The sequence below is a fragment of the Rattus rattus genome, chromosome 11 (assembly GCF_011064425.1).
Source record: "Rattus rattus isolate New Zealand chromosome 11, Rrattus_CSIRO_v1, whole genome shotgun sequence".
In the NCBI taxonomy this organism is placed as follows: Eukaryota; Metazoa; Chordata; class Mammalia; order Rodentia; family Muridae; genus Rattus; species Rattus rattus.
In genome coordinates, this window is record NC_046164.1 from 94,752,230 (window position 1) to 94,772,432 (window position 20,203).

At 50.4% G+C, this 20,203-nt stretch overlaps 3 protein-coding genes across 3 annotated transcripts in view; 2 read left to right on the plus strand and 1 right to left on the minus strand.

The window, feature by feature from the left end:
• Positions 1 to 7,569, plus strand: part of Ehbp1 (EH domain binding protein 1) — a 255,761-nt gene extending 248,192 nt beyond the window's left edge. The window contains 3 exon segments of the mRNA XM_032916220.1: positions 862 to 935; positions 6,901 to 7,015; positions 7,225 to 7,569. Coding sequence (XP_032772111.1) covers positions 862 to 935; positions 6,901 to 7,015; positions 7,225 to 7,315 — 280 coding nt within the window. The 3' untranslated portion in view covers positions 7,316 to 7,569.
• Positions 7,570 to 10,977: 3,408 nt separating this feature from the next.
• Positions 10,978 to 13,416, minus strand: LOC116912056 (collagen alpha-1(I) chain-like). The gene is made up of 6 exons (XM_032915921.1): positions 13,336 to 13,416; positions 12,822 to 13,125; positions 12,322 to 12,442; positions 11,691 to 12,152; positions 11,318 to 11,552; positions 10,978 to 11,210 (listed from the first exon to the last, which is right to left on the minus strand). Exons 1-6 carry the CDS (start codon positions 13,414 to 13,416, stop codon positions 11,172 to 11,174), a joined length of 1,242 nt encoding a protein of 413 aa, XP_032771812.1. The 3' UTR covers positions 10,978 to 11,171.
• Otx1 (orthodenticle homeobox 1) lies at positions 12,431 to 19,326 on the plus strand. Its single transcript, XM_032916250.1, has 5 exons — positions 12,431 to 12,477; positions 12,843 to 12,910; positions 14,485 to 14,690; positions 15,589 to 15,740; positions 17,095 to 19,326. Exons 3-5 carry the CDS (start codon positions 14,594 to 14,596, stop codon positions 17,911 to 17,913), a joined length of 1,068 nt encoding a protein of 355 aa, XP_032772141.1. The 5' UTR covers positions 12,431 to 12,477; positions 12,843 to 12,910; positions 14,485 to 14,593; the 3' UTR covers positions 17,914 to 19,326.
• Positions 19,327 to 20,203: the final 877 nt, after the last annotated feature.

The following is a 20,203-nucleotide window of genomic DNA, read 5'->3' on the forward strand; positions in this document are numbered from 1 at the left end:
CAAATTCAGGTTGTCAGACTCAAGACAAGGACCCGCACGGCACATTTCCCCAGCTCCCGGTTGTGTTTGAGAAACAAATCCTTGTGCAGGAGAGGATTAGCTTTCCCTTGGGGTTAGAGGAACCCTCCAGAAAAGTCAAACTGAAGTTTGTTTTTAAAAGTCTAAGTTATAAAATAAAAGTCTTGTAAGGACAGAGCACATTATTATACTGTGTTAATACAAATTCTGGGATAAGAAATTAATTACCAGCGGTGCGTTACCATGACTGTAGGGCGTGACGCGCTGTGGAGGCCATGTACAAGCATCTGAGCCTTCACCATTTAGTTCACTGGAGGGATGAACGCTCACCCTGTCTACTCTTGAGCTGGTGCTCCCGTTGTGTACCAGTACTGTGGGCCAGCTTACCATGTCTTCATTTGAATGGAAAACCCTGATTTTTATCATTTCTTCCTTGCCTGAACCTGAAGAAAACCTGGACTTGTGTTTTCAGGTTTCCCTGAGTACACTCGTTTGTGTCTCTCCTTTTCGCGTGAGGTTTTCAGTAAAAGAGCGTTTACTGTGAATTTTGAATAACATTTTACAGCAGAGCCTTACACCTGGCACTTAATACCAGCAGCACATAAGAGTGGGACCGCTTATCTTTAAAGTGCCCCTCTGTGCCGATCAGAATTGAAGGAAGAAAATCTCACTCCTGAGCTTCCAGCTGAGGGAAGTTGGGGTCTGTATATCACTTGTTTAGAGTGGCTTAAAGTTGACTAGCAAGTCAGTTATGACTCCTAAATCAATGTAAACTCGGGAGGGTTTTAAGGGTGTAATGATTTAGTAATTAGCATATTGATGGACTTTTTACCACTTGCCTAGGGAAAAAGAACATGACTTAGAAAGAAGGTACGAGCTGCTGAACCGGGAGCTGCGGGCCATGTTGGCCATAGAAGGTGAGAGCCGGGGTGAGGCTGGGAGCTGCCAGTGGGATTTAAAGAGTGCTGCACACACTTGCTTTAACTAGGTCGGTTCTCCTAGGTACCTACAGGAATTGCATACGTGCCTTGAAGACAGAAAACAGTATTCGAAAACAAACTCACAGAGTTAATGTAGATAGCTAATCACTGTGTTTACTCTGAACAGAACTTAACTTTTGAGGCAGTAAGAATAAATTTCCGTAAAACACCAATGTATGACCTAATTGATGTTTAGCTGCATTTTGCATGCGTTTTAAAGGTGTTTCCACTGGGGAGGTTCAGAGAGATTCATTGTTTCGATTATTATCATTGGGATACTGTTGCTCTGTCCTATTTCCCTTTGCTTTGTTTGAAGGCAGGGTTTCCCTCCATACCCCAGCTTGGCCTACAGCCTGGCCTAGAACTCAGTATTGTAGCCCAGAATGGTTGCCGGCTCATGGAATCCCCCAGCCTCAGCTTCCCAAGGGCTGGGATTCTAGGCTTAAGCCGCCACACCCAGCCCTTCTGTGCGTCTTAAGGCACCTGTTAAGTAAATATTTGGGCAACGACTGATATAAGAGAAGATTAAATACTGCACAGTTTTCGTAGGGCGCCGAGATGAATGGGACGGGAATTGCGTGCACAGTCCGGGGTGTGTGACATCAGCTCGCTCAAGTTTATCTACTATAGTTTTTAAGTTCTGAAGTGTTTTATAGCGCTCTTCTTATAGCTCTTGTTAAAAATGCCTTATAGTTCAAAGATTTTTGCTTAAAAGCTAATCCTTTGGGCTCTGTAAAATAGATCTTTTGTCTAATCAATGCAAATTGATTTTCCTGTTCTATATTGACCTCTTAACCCATTGACTGTCCGAGGTAATTTCGTTTTCACCTGATAAGGCACCTGATCCATAAGTCAATTCTAATTAGTTCAGAAACTAGAAATTTAAGTTTGTAAGTGAAAGCCAAGTGAAGACTTACATTCTTAAAATATTTCACAATATATTGCTTTAAAATAAAGCCTATTTTTCAGTGACCTTGTATGCTGTAGAAGCTTTACTTTAATTACTTTTATATCTATAATCTCATTTGATAGTATCACTGATAACATTTGTATATCTTCACTTTAAAACTCGATTTATTTTGCTTTTAGAAGCTTCACTTAGCTAATTTCCTTCAAATGGCTAAATATGTCAGTACCATTGATAGCTATTAAATTTTTCAGGATTATTTTAGAATTTTTTTTATTTAATTTGCCACTGCAATAAAATGCACAAGTACAACAAATGGTATTTTTCCTTTGATGAAATTTTTCTAGTTATAGTATGGTTTTTTAAAAAGAGATCGGAAAGCTAAATAGTTGAAAAGCAGATGCAGCAGTTACTCTATAAGTAGGATATATGTATAATGTATCTGTATGTAATATATAACTCATTATACAGTATATTCATTATACATTACACTCAATGGAAAGTAGCCGTAATTTGTTTTTATATCCATCTTCTTCTGTATGGAAGGATAAGTTGTCCCTAAAATACAGCTTTATGCAGTATAATTGGCTTTTAGGGCAGAGATGATATACTGCTTTTATTCCCCAAACCAGTATTATTACTAAATATGCATTTTATAACACCCGTACACATGGAAAATATCCCAGTCTCATTGGCCATCTGTATGTGTAGGCTTAGCATCTACCGTTTGCTCTGCCTGAGGCGCTCATGCATGCAGAGGAGCAGTGAAAGTCATACTTTAAAAAACTTTACATGGAACTATTAGTCTTTTGACTCCCTTCCCCATCCTCTCCTCTCCTTCCTTTCCTAACATTTTAAATTGCATTGTTCTGTATGAGACTGTGCCTCAAGTCTGTGTCCCTGTCCCATTAAGAGGGCAGGGGGAGTCCTGAGGAAAAGAGCAGCCTGTTGACTGCAGACAGAGGCCCTTAGAGAGGTGCCTGTCCCAGGAGGCTAAGTGGGACGTCAGCAGGGCTGCCCTGGGCATGGCCATGTGAGCTTCAGCTGTCGTCTCAGGCACCTGAGCAAGACACGGGAAGAGACAGCGAAAGTCCATGCTGTTTTCCTGGATTTGAAAGTGCATGTCCTCCCCCAGTGTCCCCTCCCTAGCTATAGTCCTAAACCGAAACCTTCCCAAGTCACCTCTGCTCAAGCCATGGCACTCTGAGAGAAACATTAACGGTGTGAGAGCAAACAGTCATGCAATGATAATATTCAACATGGTTCACCCTTCCTTCTGAGAACCCACCCTCACTCTGCGCTTGGCACTCCCACGAGCTCAACTGCAAGGTGCCCCAGAGCTAACAAACACCTTGCTGACATTTTTCTGTAGTTTTGTCATTGTTGCTTCCTCAGGAAAGACAAAGTCATTTCTGCATGCATTGGGGGTGCTTTTTAGAGAGGGACATGTTCATTTTCCGCACAAGAAATGGATCTTCTCTAGGGTTTGTACATCTTGATTTATTCTTGGCTTGGAGTTTGAAGTGGGTGCTCTTCTTAAAGGGATTTATGCATAGGTTCACTATTTTTGTAGTTATGGTTTATATGATAAGCTTTTTATATTTAAAATCAATATGTAATCCTGTGGAGGAGCTTATCCCCTAAAACCCCATTTGTAAATCTATTTTAGCTTTGTTACACAGCACAGCCACAGTCTTCCATGGATTGATTAGGCGCCACAGCAGAATCCTATCAATGGCCTGTTCTGATGATGAGGCAAACTCTTTCAGGATTGCTAGTTGACTGGAACTAAAGATAAGGCTTGACTGCAATCCCCCAATGTGCTCTTTACAAAACTGGTGTTAATTTTCATCAAAGCATCAGGCTTATTTATAGTGGCAAGGCTGAAGGTTTTTACCAGAACTTTAGGTCTTTCTGTTCAAGTGTTTATACTATTTCCCCCCTCCCCTCCCAGTAATTATCAACTTCAGCAAATAAACTGAATCATGGGGCATGAACAATTAGCCCTATATATGAAAAAGAGGGCTGATGTTCTTCAAATTAACAGCTCAGCTGAGATGGACATAAACAGAATCTCTTTATTTCAACACTTTGGCTCAAATGCTACATCAAAACTTAATCCTCTTTGTTGTGAGAAGATATGGCTTCATACCAAAAGTACACTGGAATCTTTAAATTAATCAGAACCACACTGTAGTTTGTCCAAGCTAACGTCAGTTCAGCTAGCCAGCGAGCTGTGACTGGTGCTGTGGCTGAGCAGGGCCTCTCTTTCAGTTCATTACGCAGCATTCATGACCTACGTGTGATGTGTCCAGGTAAAGCTTTTCAAAGGATCTTTACAACTCAAACTCGAACACACTGCTAGCCTTGATCACCTTAGTATGGAACACTTTAAATGACCCAAATAGTCTACTAACTTCTCAATTGGCGTCCAGATATATATAATTTTAGTATATAAGTGTATATATACATGTATAATATAATTCATTACTACCTCAAGAAACAAAACAGGAAATAAAAGTGTAGGTTTGCTAAGATAAACCTATTTATTGAACATGGATATTTACAGTAATAAGTTAACTGAAAATCCACCAATTTTATGTTACAGTACTTTAAATTCTGAAAATGTTTTTTAAAAAGCTACCCAAATATTTTTCAGTTTTAAATGTTTTTTCAATTATGAGAAATGTTATTGAGACATGAAAAATGAGATATAAAAATACTCAATTTTTCAGGGATTGCAGAGCTTTCATTTGTTCATATTGTTAAATTTTAAATTTCCAATGTTAATGAAATTCTGGCATTTTAAATAATTAAATAAAGCCTTTTTAAGTATTCAAGTTCAGAGGAGTGATTCAATAATGAATTAGGGTTTTGTTATCATTTTTTTCTCGGTTTAAATTTTTAATTTACATTTTTGTGTATGGTGGAGAAAATGTGCTCCCTGGCTGTAAACTTACCAAAATATCTTAAAACAAAGGACAAAATCTTATACCTGTAATCAGAATTTTTTATTAATTAAAACTACTGATTTAATAACTACAAAATTCAGTCATAATTTTAGAATCTTCTCTTAATTAATATTTCAAGAACTGCAGTGACCTAAAATTAAACTAAAACTGTGTCTAAGACTCCTTCAGTCACAGAGCCCCTTACCTCACTTGCTCTGAAGAGTAAGACCCACTCAAGAGCAAGAACAGACTAGAAATATTTCCAGCACTCCCACGTCCTTAGTCACTTGGGTCCAGAGTAAAGCTGTGATGGGTTTTGGCTTCTCCGCACTCCGCTTATTGTTAAAATTCAGACATAGTTTTCCATAGGTTTCCTTCTTCATCCCCATCCTATAGGGTATTTTACTCTTTAAACGAGAGCATAATCATGATCAGTCACTGACAATCTTTGCATCTGCAAAGATTGTTTTGTATGGACTGTGGATCATTAGCATGGTGTGTTTAATATATGTATTTTTGTGTTTGAGCTTATAAAAGGAGCAGTGATAAAACATAGTTAACGCCTAGCTTTCTCCAGCTTCACTAACCTTTACTGCATGATGATGCATCTAATTTTTAATTCGTAAATACAAGATAGCATTCCGTGTGGCACCATTCGCTTTCATAGAGCCGCTGAGCAGTTTGCGGTCTTGAATAAATTTTGCTTTGGAGGGGGGGGAGGGATTTGAACCAGCACATTCTTGTGTGGTTTGTGAAGATTCACATGGTAACCGGCATAAGCATTGTTGGGTTTATCTGAATAAGCACCAGCCATGTGAGTTTTAACATGATTGCCCAGAGCAATGGAGAGAGAAGAGAGAAGCCCGAAGGATTGCACTCCTTTGGTTTTTGGAAAGTGTTTGCAGGGAGAGGGGGACTATTATAGAGTCGGTGGCCAGGGTGCCTCCCCCACACTCCCGTAAAGCTGGTGTCCTGTTTCCCTCCAGGTCCCATTTGTTCTGCTATCTCCCCGTCATCTACTTCTTCTTTTCATTGTTTACCTTCCTAATGAGGGAGGCGGGGTAGACTGCGGCTTGATTGACAGCTACAAGCCCCTACAGTCTGGCCAGAGAGCAGTTGGCTTTGGTTTCAAAAGTGTTTTAAATGTTAGATTGTGGTCCTGTTTTTATCAAGTGAAACTGCTGCTCATCTTAAGGAAATTATCAAAGCTGAAAAGGTTGGGTTATGTATATCACTGGGTACTAAAACTAGCATAAAAATGGCCACTACCCATAGAAAAAGCACTGCCCAGCGCATTTTCCGACCTTTTAACATGGGAGTTTGAAAAAGAAATATGTGGGGTTTTTTCCCCCTTTGCAAGAGTGCTTCGATTTGAAACCACCCAGCAAATGTCTCCAAAAGAAAACTGGCTGTGATGCCGTCGAGAGCTGCAGTGTAATACTGCAAAGCACATTTATTTTTTTACTTCAAAGAAAAATGCTAATTAGCCGATTCACTACTTTTAAAGTTATTGTGAAGCATATGGCGCCCAGTGTGAGATACATCCAACTGCTAAAATAGAGCGGGGAGGAAATTAGCGAAGAATGGGCTGTTTGGGGTGAGAGTGGGGGCGGGGAGGAGAGTAGGTTCTCAGGCAGATTCCCCAGCCCTTTCAGAAGGATTTTACCAGCCTTCTTTGCTTCCCCGCCTCCTCGTTTACCCACTCCCCCAGCCTCAAGCCCTGGGCCAACCTCTTGTGGACTCCAGCTCCCCTCCCCCACGCCGCCTGAGTTCAGGTGCCTGCCTTCCGCCTGGCCACCCGCTCACACCTGGTTTCCAGCAGGCTCCTAACCTGCAGCGCCCAGCTTCAGCAGTCTTTACAAAGTCGGGTTTGGGGCATGAGACCCTTACCTCCCCAGCCAAACTCCCCCAGCAAACAGTACCTAGTGGTCCCGTTAACGCGGTTTGCCGAGATTTTAGGACACTGAATTAGGCGGGAAGGGGAGGGCAGGTCGTGAGTGCTCTGAGCCCCTCCGGGTGGTAACCGGCCTGCCGCTCCCTGCAGACTGGCAGAAGACCGAGGCCCAGAAGCGACGGGAACAGCTCCTGCTGGATGAACTAGTGGCCCTGGTGGACAAGCGAGACGCCCTTGTCAGGGACCTGGACGCCCAGGAGAAGCAGTGAGTGGGGCTGTAGGGTGTGGTCTAGGGGAAGCCACTGGCCAAAGGGACAAGAAGTTTATAGAAAGTTCATTTCGGGGATCTGAGAGGCCCGGTGCCTTTGTACCACCCTTGTCTCTAGGGATCCAGATAGTTCGTGTGTACGATGTGCTGCTCTCCCCTTCATGGGGAAAAATAATTCTGTCTAATAATGTTTTTCTAACATCCAGGGCTGAAGAAGAAGACGAGCATTTGGAGCGAACTCTGGAGCAAAACAAAGGCAAGATGGCCAAGAAGGAGGAGAAGTGCACTCTTCAGTAGCCTTGGGCCAGACCTCTCCCTGCACTTCAGTCTTAGGTCCCCAGGCCAGAAACTGACTGGTTGATTTAAAACTTTTTAACATTTTGTTTGACTGGATTGTACTTCTGGACACCCCCCCCCCCATTTCCTACTCTCCAGATAATACACAGAGCTCCAAATAGCTTTAAAGACTCTTTGTGAGTTAATCATGAAATCATTTTTGAAACCCTGTGAAGTAGATTTGCACAGACACCCTGTGAATGATTGGTAATGAAGATGCTCGAGAAACTGTCCAAAACGGGGAGAGAAAGGCCCCTTGGTCAGCTCCCCTTCTGTTTTGGATGGGATGAAAATTTGAACCATGTTTGTTGTAGTATTGTTGGTAATAGCGAAATGACAGTGGGTGGGGGGCAAAGGGGAGTAAGAAAATGTCAAGAATGTTTTTTCCAATCCTGCCGTATGTAACACTGTTACTTAAATCTCATAGTTAGATCCTACTCTGTGTATTGACGAAGCTGTGTTCCATTTGCCAGTGGGGTTTTTCTGCAGTTGTTTGCATTAACCATAAAGATAATAAAGTTCCTCTCTGCTCTCCTCAAAGGATGCCCCTTTAAGGTAGCCCCAGACAAACCTCCGGGTTTGAAAGATGAACTGGGAGAGTGGCTCTAATTGATGTGCAGCAGTTTACAACGACAGTTCATCATCTGATGACGCGCCATCTTTTACCCTGAATGATTATTTATTACATCTTGCTTGGTTCCTACTTTTTGTTGGGGCTCAACATTGGCTCAAGAATGCTGTTAATATTTATTCTGTATTGATAAAAGTCTGTCTTGGTACTATAAGTAAATATCCCATTCATCTTCTCTAGCATAGCATTGTGTGTTTTGTGAAATGGTTATGTTTATTTATTACAATACTGAGTCATATATAAATTTTCAATAAAAGCAGAAACTTTCTTACCTTAAACCCTGCCGCTATGTATTTCCTTGCAATGAAAACTTGAGTGGAAGTTTGTGTATCCGTAAGACTTTCCATGTGGAATCCAGCCCACTAGACTGTGTTTGGAGCTGACACAGGTCCAGAGGAGCTCTGCTCACACAGAATGCAAATTGCAAAGTCATTAGTCACATTCTTAGGGAGTGTAAACTGTCCTTTGGAAAGAGTCATCTCTCCGAAAGAGTCCAGGAAATGTATAGTTCCACACCACTGGGGGGAAACGCATCGTGATGAATTTTCCGAGTCCTCTGTAGGAGAACTTCGTCCCACCACAGCCAGCCAGTCTGTAGGTACTGAAATGAAAGGGAGAGGGCTACCGTTGGGGGAGGGGCTGTGCGGATATATGCGTTTGAGATGGAGGAAAGAGAATTGTAGCAATTTCTAAGCCACGGTAAAAATGGGCTCTTCTGTATTGGGTGTCCAAACAAAGAGAGCTCCTTCAACAAGTCTGGAAACTTACGGAAAACACTGGCGTCTTCTTTAGCCTTGCTCTTGCTCCTGCTCTCTCTATTTATTCTCTCTCTCTCTCTCTCTCTCTCTCTCTCTCTCTCTCTCTCTCTCTCTCTCCTGCGCTCACACACACACACACACACACACACACGACTCACTTCTCTGGAAAAGTATGCTGCCGTTCCCAATTATTCGTCCTTCAAAATGGTAAAAAGAAAAAAAAAACAAAAACAAAAACAAAAAAACTTGCCACAATTCCCTGATGGCAAAGAATTTTCTTCTTTTTCTTTCTGATGAAAAGTTATTGGAACTAAATGAAATCGAGTCTTTGTCCTCTTTATGAGAGCAGAACAGCTCTCTGGGGGAAATTCAGAATCCAATCCAACCCAGGTAAACCGGTACTAGGAAATTCACCGCCCGGAGCATCCTGGGGCTTGGTTTAGGGTTGGTTGGAGAAACCTTCCCTTTTACAGGGGCCTCTCGGAGAGGCGCTTTCCCCTTCTCCAAGTCGCCCCAGACCTTCGAGGTGACAAAACTCCCCTAGCATTGCTAGTGATTGGGGGCCCCTCCTGCTTGGTTCCCAGCCTCGGAGGGGCTCCCTCCGCAGCGCCTGAACGCCCCTCAGCGGCAGTGGAGCACGGACCTGGACCGCGGAGTTGGGCCGCAGCCTGGGAGTCGCGTTGCGGCAGCTCAGCACCGTGCCCGGAGTCGGGCTCCTTAGGGCAAGCAAGAACCCTGCCGGCTAGCGGACGGAGACCTAGAAAACCCGCTCAGGGTGAAGAGACAGTGGGTCAGGGCCGCGGGGGGGATGGGAGCGTTTGGAGGGCGGGTGCGGAACTTTCTCCTGGCCGGGGGTCCAAGCCCCTTCCCAGTCCCTAGTATTTCTAGAGCCAGTGGTCCTGGGAGCACTTAGATGCTGCGCCCAGGTCTGGGGCACGCTTCTGGATGTGGGCCTTAAACTGAGCCACCACCACCACCCCTTCTCCAACGCTGTCCCTGCTGTGCCCTGGCTGCACAAGTACCCTTTGAGAGAACCGTCGAAGCTTCTGGACCAGTGTCCCCGACCTGGACATTTGCCTAGCAAAGGCTGCCTCAATCTTCTGTGCTGAATTCAAGAAACTTTCGACTCCCTCCCCCTCCTCCTCCCCTCCCCCACCCCCTCTGCCTCTTCTTTCTCCCTAATCCCAAGGTTTTACAGGATGAGCATTAAGGAAATTCGCCTCCAATTTGGGATTAGATAAATACTCTCATGGCGCGCGGGGGGTTGTTGGGGGGTCGGGTCCTTGCCACTCGATACCTCCCACTTCCCTGAGAATGGAGGGGACAGCATCAGGAACCCCTGGCGACAGGCTCCCGCGCAGTGGGCCTTGGGGACCTCATGGGCACATTCCTATGCGTACAGCCGCCCCCACTTCGTCAAGCCTGACCCTGGCGAGGTTCGAAGACTGCCAAGGAACCAGCCCCGAAGAGGCCAGACTAGCAGAGTTTCCTAGCCAGACGTGCACCCCGGGTCCCAGAGGGCCAACCCGGGCTCACAGCCCGAAGACCAGGACAGGGATGCCTTCAGTGCACTCCCCAGGACCTCAGCGTTTTTGTGCCCGCCAAACTAGTGCGCCCTAGCCCGCGCCTTTCCCGGGAACTGGGGGCAGGAGTGTATTTCGTTTCTTTCTTTAAACTCAGGATGGCCCCCGCGGCTGAGCCTGACCGTGCGTCTGCCTTGGGGTCTACTCCTGGTAGGGACCCGAGAGCCTAAGGTGTGTGCTCGGGCCAGCGCTGCTGCTTTTCTGCCTGCAGGTTTATCTCTCTCCCTCTCACTTCCCCCTTCCCCGCGTTCTTTTATTCTGCTTTCTCTTTCTCTCGCTTTTGTGAATGGGCTGCGGCGTCTTTGTTCTGGAGAGAAGCGCCCATGTCGCTGACTTTTGTGAACCAGAGAAGGATCTTGTAAAACCTCCTTTTCTCCTCCGTAGTCCCCCCTCTCACACCCCTCCTTCCCTGCCCCTTTGATTAGATGTTCCCTCATCGTTCAAAAAAATGTAATTTCGTTAGTCTGGCGGCCACTTTCTTTGAACATTAGCTCGCTTTCAGCTCCAACTTCAATTAGAAGGAGTTGATTTTGAGAGACCAACAAAAGAACCGACCAAAGCCTTATTAAAGGTCCTAAGAAGATCTCTCGGTCCTTTGAGAAGCAGTTAAGGAAACAGTGTGCCCTCCGTCATATTCTGTTACCGTATTTTATTCGGACTCCAAAGAAAAGTGTCGCGTGGGGGAGGGGAGAAGCACTTTGATGAGCGGCAGTCGCAGCCCCTTTTCACTCAGCGGGCTCCCCCCTTCCTCCTGGTCGCCCCGCGCCCGGTCCGCGACTGCAGCGGACCGCGCGGCCTGGGCGTCCCCGTGCTCCGCTCTACCTTGCTCCCAGCGGCTGCCGAACTCACCCACGCACACACTGTGGTTCAAACTTTTCACCCGCCTGTTGGGGTGAGAGTGGCAGAAGATGAGGAGAAAGGACTAGGAAAGGGTGTGAATGTGGTCCCTAGTAGTCAGTAGGAGATGCCATGCTTTTAAAAAAAAAATTGCCTTGTTCGGGGTTGGGCCGAAAATATTCTTTCCTCTCGCTTTGGAAAGTACACACAGGTAGACGATCTCGGCAAGTTTATTCGGCTGGAACCTGGGGTCCGCCAGTACGAACAATCCGGGGAAATTGTTTCGAGGAGGCTCCTCCAGGAATGTGTAGAAAATGAAGTGAGGGGGATCGGAGTGTGTGGCCACATTTCCCACCGGACTGTCCTTTGTAGGTGCAGACGTGGAGAGACTGAGAGAGTGGAGAGTGTGAAAAAGAAAGTTTTCTATCAAACCCACACTGTGTGTGTGTGTGTGTGTGTGTGTGTGTGTGTGTAAGATCTGAGTTCCAACGGTTCCGAAGAAGCAAGCGTTTAGGACGTGCGAACACCTTTGGTGGGGACTGCCTGGGAGCCCCTGGAGACGCTGAGCAGCTGGGAAGTGGCGGCGTCTCCCCAGCCGGTGCTCTTTCTGGGCGCCAGAATCCCAGGGCGCCCCGGGGCGCCCTGAGCGCCGAGAGCTGCACCCCCATCCCCGGCTCCGGCTCAGCAGCCCGCGCCCGCACGAGCCGCCCGCGGTGGCCGCAGGTTGTGGGGAACGGAGGAGGAGGCACTGGGGCCCAGGGCGCAGCGAGGAGTGCCAGGGGCCAGCACGCCCCGAATCCGCGGCCCGGGAAGCCTGGCGCCCACAGAGCTGCGGCAGAGCCCGGCGGCGCGCGCGCGCGAGCAGGAACCGGTTATCCAGCAGCTTGACGCCACTCCTCCGGAGCGCGGCCCGGGCGAGGGGAGGGTGGGGGCCCCCGGGCGAGCCTTGGGACCCGGGGCCCCCTCTGCGCCTGCGACTCCAGCGCTGCCTTCACCCTCCTCGACTCCTTCTGAGCGGAATTTGCCACCCGAGCTCCGGAGTTAGCGCGCGACCGGGGCGGGGCCGGCGCGCGGGGAGGGAGGGGGTGGGAGCGAGGGAGGGCGGGGGCGCGCGGAGGTAACCCCGGCTCGCGCTGCCATTGCCCGGCTTCCTGTCACTCAGTCCGCTCTAGGCCCCCTATTGGCGGCCGGGCCCCGTTACGCACTCGCCTCGCGTTCACATACTCGGGGAGGGCAGTAGAAAGGTGATCAATCTTCATCAGGCTACATTTCCAATCACCTAAACAACCGAGCAAGACAAGCCACTCCGACAAGGTAAATTGCTTGATTTATTTAGTTTGCCAAGTGACTATGCAGGATTTCTCCAGTCCCTACCGCCTCCGGGTTGCACCGAGAGTGCAGCTGCCACCTCAAGCCACCTCCTAACTCTGTCCCTCGAACACCCCCACCCACCCACCCCACCCCCCGGGTCCCGGGCGAGGCCGGGTCTTGGGAGGAAAAGCATGTGGGACTTTGCAAACAAAGTGTTTGTGCAATAAAGTGAAACCCGGAGGGACACGCACGGAGCTACTGGAAAAAAAAAAAAATGCAGGAGACGGGAAGAGGGAAGTTGGGGAAGAGGAAAACCTGGGGTCCTAGCCCCGCCGCCGGGGTAACACCTGTGCGCCTCCGTTTTGCAGGTTGGCTGCCCGCGGGTCTCGGTGAGGGCGCGAGGTAGATGGTGAAGAGCCGCGGCAGCCGAGGGCAGGTAAGGAGGGAGTCGCGGGGCCGCGCGCCACCCGGGACGATGGTGGCCCCTCTCGCCTCCCCCTCCTCGAATCCACCCTCGCTACCGCGGTCCCCTGCAGGTGGGCGGGGCTGGGGTGAGAGACCAGGCGCCCCTAGGCTGCCCGAGGGACCCCAAGCCGCGCGGGAGCCGGCCGCCCCCTCCCCCGCCTGCTCCGAAGCTGCGGGGCCGGGGTGCTAAGTTAGACGAAAGTACTCGAAAACTCACGCCGCAGCCGGACAGAGCCGCGGCGGCTGCGGGCCTGTGGCCCTTCGGCCCAAGCGCCTCGGGTCCTTCCCTTCCCTTCGCCTTCCGTGCTCACTGGGCCCCCTCAGTCCAGGCTTCGGGTCCCCTAGGACTGAAGCGTGGGGGAAGGAGTTGTGAAGGGGGAGCTGCTTTAGTCCTACCTTCCTTTCTCCCCAGAATCTCCCCCCTTGGGTCCCTGGCAGAGCAGGGAGGCACTGAGTCCCCACGCCGGTCCCAGTCATAACCCCAGAAACTCCCCCCCCTTTTTTTTTTTTTGCTGGGGGAGAGCTGTGTGGGCTCGCAGTGTCTGCGCCGAGCCTCGCGCTCCCAGGTTGGCTGTGAGTGAGTTTTACAACCTGAGGCCTAGTTCCTTGCTCTCCACCGGGTTCAGAGAGGACGGCGGGAGAGAGGCGACCTGCAACGCTCGGCCTTCCGAAATCCCTAGCGTGTTTGGGGCACTGGGTTGATCATCTTTTATCAAACCCCGGTGGGACGCGGTGTGCTGAGCAGACTTGGTAGAAGGAAGGCCCGGCCTGCGCCAGCAAAGGAAGAGGGGTGACCGTCTTGGAGGTACCCCTGACCTTGGGCGGCGTCCTGAAACTGCCACTTCTACCGTGGCTCCTTTGGAGTCTTGTTGCCGCCTTATCCTGGCCTGGGCCGCATCTGCCCTGGAGGTGCGGTGGGATTCATATTCAGCCATCTCTCTTGGCGTCAGGGACCCAGAGAGGTCAGCTAGAAAGGTGATTGCAGGCTCTGGGTAGGAGGCAGCCCTGAAGATCTTTGAAGAAATGACGTGGCCAGTGAGCCTCGGGGATCCGAGGTGTACCCACCTTGGGCTTCTGTATTGCTTTGCCATTTTGTCCCTCTTTCAAAAAAAAAAAACAAAACATTTCAAACTAAACGAAATAACCCCGTATCTCTCTGTGCGGCCTGCCCTGTCGGCGCCAAATGAACATTTGCTTGAGCAAATTGCTTCCGCCGCACTAAAAAAATTTGACTACACTTGGGATTTTGCACCCTTCGCGGTCTCGGCTCTCACCTCCTCAGCCTGATCACGCTTTAACTTTCCTTCCTGTTGACACTCGAGGAGTGTCTTTGGCCCTTGTCAAGCCCTAAAAGAGGAAGGAACGAAGCGGGGAAAGTTTACTTTCCTGAGAAGCTGTGTGGTTGCCGAGCTAAAGGAGGAGACATTTCTCGGGTTGCCTGCTGTGCAGTTCCTAGCATGCGCCCCCTCCCCATTCAAGGATTATAGGAGCTGAAAGCCAAACTGACTACGGGTGAAGGTTTCCATGTGTCTCCTGTCTCCCTAGGCCAGGCCCCCAGAAGCAACAGCTTGAAGGACGTCGCAGTGGGAGCCCTGAACTGCTCCTGGCCTCAGGCCCCCTGGATCCGTCGGGGCGCCTCCACCCGGCTGTTAGCATGATGTCTTACCTCAAACAACCCCCATACGGCATGAACGGGCTGGGCCTAGCTGGCCCTGCCATGGACCTCCTGCACCCTTCCGTGGGCTACCCTGGTGAGCAGTGGCCCTCTGTCCCTACCCCCCCCCAGCCTCTGGAAATATTGGGGGGTTCCATCCCCTAAAGTTTGAGCCCACGCTGTTCCCCGACAGACCCAGGAGGGTGATTAGCACGCTGCCTGTTGCCTAGATCTGTTACAGGCAGATCTGGAGCCAAGGTCTGCTCAGAGAGCTTAGAAACTGCAGCCTACAACTTTTGATCTGTGGAGTCTGCGACCTGGGTCCTCTTGTGTCCGCTTGCTAAGGAGGGCATGTTCTCCCCGCACCCCTCCCTCAATGTATTTCCCTCGGTTGCTTTTTTAATTTTTTTTTTTTTTTTTTTACAAAAAATGAAATCCTTCCTTCGTTCCAATATTTCATGAGGAATCTGGGCTTTCGCTAGGCCCTAACAGCCAAATTTTCCTTAGGTCTAGTTTCCCTGAGAAGCAGTTCTTTCTCCCTAGTTAAAGAGCCCTCAAGACCAGTGACTTGACCCAACTCTCCTGGCGCGATGAGCGGCTCCCGCTGAGCCCCGGGTTTCTTTTCTAGATCCTACTTATTTACCTGAGTTTGTTCTCTTGGAAAGTGAATCCTGCTCCTGTTTCTGCCCACCTCTGTTCTACTTCCTGCCTCTCAGCTAAGGACGTGTGTGGGTTTGGGGACATGAGAAGGAAAGGATGACTTTGTTTTTAACCGCTCGAGAGGTCCGGAGGGTGAAGGCCCTGAGGTTCGAGACTGGGGCCTTGAATGCGTACACTTTGTCCCACCTGTGGTCAGGGAAGTTTTCCTTTGCGGGAACTTGTCCTTTTCTTTCTGTGTCGGGGGTTCCGAACCTACCAGAGGACCTAGGTGTGGCCTCTAGAGGCAGTCCTCATGGCCCACCGCTGACTCCGAGCGCCCTCGCATGTCCCCGCAGCCACCCCGCGGAAGCAGCGACGGGAGCGCACCACCTTCACGCGCTCACAGCTGGACGTGCTCGAGGCGCTGTTCGCAAAGACTCGCTACCCAGACATCTTCATGCGCGAGGAGGTGGCTCTCAAGATCAACCTGCCCGAGTCCAGAGTCCAGGTGCGCGCTCCTGGGGCTCTAGGGTTAGGGTAGGGACACTGGGACCCGTCGGGAAAAATATAGCCTAGGCGGTCTGATGTTGGGGCCCACTCACTGACTGGACAGCCCCTCTCCAACTCCCCCTAGCGCTGGGCGTCAGCCTGGTAAAAGGGGTAACCTTAAAAGGAATGGCTTAGAGCCCACGATCTACTCCTTGTCACCAGCGCGCTTTCAATATTGAAAGTCATTTTTGTTTTTGTTTTTGTTTTTGTTTGGGGAGGCCAGCCGTGTTCCCCGGATGTAACTTTCTCTGAAGGTTCGATAATGGTCCTGCTTCTTTGGCTGCTACAGAACTTTGGCTACTACAGAACTAAGGCCTTAGGTCTGCTTCTGCCTTTGTCTTTCGCACCCTTCCCTTCGTCACGGGGATTCTAAAAGTGCAGGATGGAACTTGGCCACAGCCTAGTGCCCTCTGCCTGGGAATGCGCTCCGCAGGTGGAGTCCATCTGGCTAGGAGTTTTCTGCAGCCGAGTGGACGCCGAGTGCAAAATCCAGATGCTGGCTTTACTATTTCTGAGACGAAACGTTCAGAAAAAGCGAGTTCTGACTTAGTTTAATTCTTTCTCGACGGGTCGATTGTCTCACCTTCTTTCCCAAAGGCTCGAGAGGGGCCTGGGAATGCAATGCCTTGTGCCCGTGCCCTCTCCAAAGGAGTGCGAGTTTATGACTTGCCAGTCCATTTGGTATCCCACCTGGAGCCAAAAGGCCCAAGGAAATCTCACCCAAGCTTCCTCCTCGAAAAGCCCCAACACTGGAGTGCTGCTTCCGTTCAGCCTCTAGCCCTGCTTCTGTTCCCACCCAAATTATTTGCCCTGCCCGACTCCAGTCTCCAGGAGCCGACTTGGTGAAAGCCCACGGGCCCCAGGCTTGGTGGCTGCCCTACACTCCGCTGTTCTGTACCTCTCCGCTGTTTCCTGAGCTCTGTTCAAGAAAAACAGGGCTTCCAAACTAAAACGGGGCTGCGGGGAAGCAGCCACCCGCAGCAGCTTAGAGATGGCTGAACTTCTGGCTGGACAGACACAAACGTTCCGCCCTCGGGCAGAGTTGCGCTGGGCTTGGGGAGGTGCGCATCCTTCCAGCGGAGGAGGCTGACTGGGGGCTTTGCGCAGAAGGATGGGGGAGGGAGACAGAGCTGGGGACCTAGCACGTGCGGGGGAGGGGACAGGGTCTGGCAGGGCCGGGGACTGGGAGGGGTAGAGGCTGGGATTGAGAGGTTCTCGAGATCCTGGGCGGGGTGTGAGTCCGAGGGGCGGAGGAGTAGTGAGCTCCACTAGCCAGCCCCCTGATCCCCTCTCCTTCACCCTGCTCACTGCAGGTTTGGTTCAAGAACCGCCGCGCCAAGTGCCGCCAGCAGCAGCAGAGCGGGAATGGAACGAAAAGCCGGCCGGTCAAGAAGAAGTCGTCTCCGGTGCGCGAGAGCTCGGGTTCGGAGAGCAGCGGCCAGTTCACGCCGCCCGCCGTATCTAGCTCTGCGTCCTCGTCTAGCTCAGCGTCCAGTGCCTCCGCTAACCCGGCGGCTGCTGCGGCCGCGGGCCTGGGTGGGAACCCGGTGGCAGCCGCGTCCTCTCTGAGCACGCCTACTGCTTCGTCCATCTGGAGCCCGGCCTCCATCTCGCCGGGCTCAGCGCCGGCGTCCGTATCAGTGCCAGAGCCATTAGGCGCTCCCAGCAACGCCTCGTGCATGCAGCGCTCCGTAGCCGCAGGTGCGGCCACTGCCGCGGCCTCCTACCCTATGTCCTATGGCCAGGGCGGAAGCTATGGCCAGGGCTACCCCGCGCCTTCCTCTTCTTACTTTGGCGGTGTAGACTGCAGCTCCTACCTTGCGCCCATGCACTCTCATCACCACCCGCACCAGCTTAGCCCCATGGCACCCTCCTCCATGGCTGGCCACCACCACCACCACCCGCACGCGCACCACCCACTGAGCCAATCTTCAGGCCACCACCACCACCACCATCACCATCACCACCACCAAGGTTATGGAGGCTCTGGGCTCGCCTTCAACTCTGCCGACTGCTTGGATTACAAGGAGCCCGCCGCCGCCGCTGCTTCCTCTGCCTGGAAACTCAACTTCAACTCTCCCGACTGTCTGGACTATAAGGACCAAGCCTCATGGCGGTTCCAGGTCTTGTGAGCCCAGGAGGGAAAGGAAGTGGAGAAGAAACGCAACTACCTTCGCCCTCCGTGGTCCCTATCATGTTGCTGCTGCTGCTGCTGCTGCACCGCCCGCCTTTGCCTTGGCTTTTCCAAAACTTAATTTTCACTCCCCAAAAGATGTTCATTGCCTGCACTGCCGCTCCCGTCTGCGTTCCACTTGCTCGGGGGTGGAGGGTGCAGCCCCTTCTCCCCCTTGGAGGTGGGGCCCGGTGCTCCTACTTGGCCCTCAGTTTCTTCATGGGATAGCAGTGTGCTCTCCCTCTCCACTCGTGTGTCACCCCCTCAAGTCTCTCTGGACAGCTTGTATGCACTTGGAGCCTTCGGAGGCTCTCCGCTCTGACCCTCTCTGTTTTGAGCTCAACAGTTTTATTTATTCTTTCTGGACACTGAAGTCACTAACTGGCGAATATCTACCGTTCGGAGTGCGCTTGTACACATCCCTCCAACTCAACCCCTCCACCGTTTCTAGCAGACTGTCGCCTCTTCAGCTGATCCAGCTCCCTACCGGCAGGCCCAAGCTTCCAGCGTCTCCATCTCCCCGGTGGTGAGCGCTGGGCCAGGCTTGCGGGAGGAGTGTGCCCCAGCCTCCTTCCCTGCCCTGCGCTGGACCGAGTCAAGCTTCCGCCGCAGCGGGAATGCTGTACATAGTCAGGTCCGTTCCAAGGACCACTTAAAGTTTTTAGTTGCTGTTGGTTGAACTGAGCTTCTCTCTTGTTTTAGCGTCCAAGAAACAGAACTTTAAAATATATACATCACATATATATACACATATTATATATAACAGAAGCAAAAAATATTCCCCCTTTGTTCCCGTTCCTCTCTTTCTCAAACGATGGCGGTTCTTATTTTTCAGTTGTTTCCAAGCTGTCCTGCCCTCTTCACACCTCCCTTTGTGTATTTATTAAAGAAACCCGCTTGGTTTTAGGAAGCTGGGCGCTGGAGGATCGGAAGTGAAGAAAACAGCTAAGTCAGGGTACAGGGGTCGGGCTAGGCTGGGCAGGGCGCAAGACTGACCCTTCGCCAGTCTAAGCACAATATCAAAGCGTCAGCTTAGAAACAAACAAACAAAAAATGGTGAAATTACAACATTGTGGGAAGCAAACCGAGCCCGAGTTCCAGGTCCAATTTCCTGTATGTCTCTCTTTAAAACACCCCTGTCTGTTCCGTGAGTTTTTAGTGAACCTTCATTCTCCGAAATCTGCGGAGAATACCTGTGTATCTATCAGTTTTGGTTTTGGCCGCTTGGTCCAGTAGGTGGGAAAGTAATTTGTAAATTTGATTTGTCCGATGTGAAGATCACAAATTACTTGTTGAGATGTAAGGCAGTCCGTCTCCTCTTCCTCTTTATCTACATTATTTCCCGAAAATAAAAGCAAATTAATGAATGGCTCGTCGGCGTTGCTCTTCTAATTCTAGCTTCGGGTCTCGGTCTCAGGGGATTAAAAGGGAGGAAATCTGTGTTAATAACCCGCGTGTTAATGACCTGCACGAAGCTGGAGGCTGAAGAATAAGGCGGGAAGTCATGGCAAGGGGAGTCCCCCAAAACGTTCTTTTAGGGAGTGACCCCCCCTCGGCCCGGCCTCTCCTTCTTCAATGTTTTGACCCCGCGCCTTCTTGCCATCTAGGACAGAGACAGGTGTCAGGACTCAATTCCAGAAACAGCTCCTTTCTCTTCGGAGGCAGGAGCCTGGCACTGATTTCTACACCCTAATTGCCAGCACCAGAAAGAAGAGGGGGAAGGGGGGAGGGGAGAGGGTCGGGAGGCGGGAAAGTGTGTCGCTTTAATGATCTCTGAGCTGAGCCAAGGAGAAAAACAAAACGATCTAAAAAAAAAAAAACCCAAAACAAAAAAACAAAAACAAAATCAAAAAAATCTGTGTCCTGCAGTGGAGATGCTTCCCCGGGTGGTATCACCGCGATTGTGGGATCCTAGGTTCCAACCACGTGCTTTCTAAAGAGTCTTTCTAAAACATTAGTTCGCACCAGAAATGGTCGAGTTATTTATCTTTCGTAAAGTTTCATTAAAACATACAGACTGGCTGGTGCGAGTTTCACTTCCTCGGAGGAGGAAGACGCCCGGCCTGCAGCCATGAATGGAGAGGTCAGCTCCCCCTGCGTCTGGGGCGTGGGGGTGGGGGACACCGAAGGGCTCGTAGGTGCTACCCTTCCCAGCTCGGCCTCTGGGACGGACTTGGTGGACTAAACTGGAGGGACTGGGTATTAACATCGTCCGCTGCCCGAGAAAATCCGGGGCTCAGAGCTGTCCA

What these genes read in the sequence shown, in the direction of transcription:
- LOC116912056 (XM_032915921.1), bottom strand. Translation starts at nt 13,416, where the DNA reads ATGACTGGGACCGGCGTGGGGACTCAGTGCCTCCCTGCTCTGCCAGGG. An exon ending in GGGGGCCTAGAGCGGACTGA is followed by an intron (nt 12,153 to 12,321) that starts GTGACAGGAAGC and finishes AGGAGGGTGAAG; the next exon opens with GCAGCGCTGGAGTCGCAGGC. An exon ending in CCAGGCAGTCCCCACCAAAG is followed by an intron (nt 11,553 to 11,690) that starts GTGTTCGCACGT and finishes CCACTCTCTCAG; the next exon opens with TCTCTCCACGTCTGCACCTA.
- Otx1 (XM_032916250.1), top strand. Translation starts at nt 14,594, where the DNA reads ATGATGTCTTACCTCAAACAACCCCCATACGGCATGAACGGGCTGGGC. An exon ending in CCCTTCCGTGGGCTACCCTG is followed by an intron (nt 14,691 to 15,588) that starts GTGAGCAGTGGC and finishes ATGTCCCCGCAG; the next exon opens with CCACCCCGCGGAAGCAGCGA. An exon ending in TGCCCGAGTCCAGAGTCCAG is followed by an intron (nt 15,741 to 17,094) that starts GTGCGCGCTCCT and finishes TGCTCACTGCAG; the next exon opens with GTTTGGTTCAAGAACCGCCG.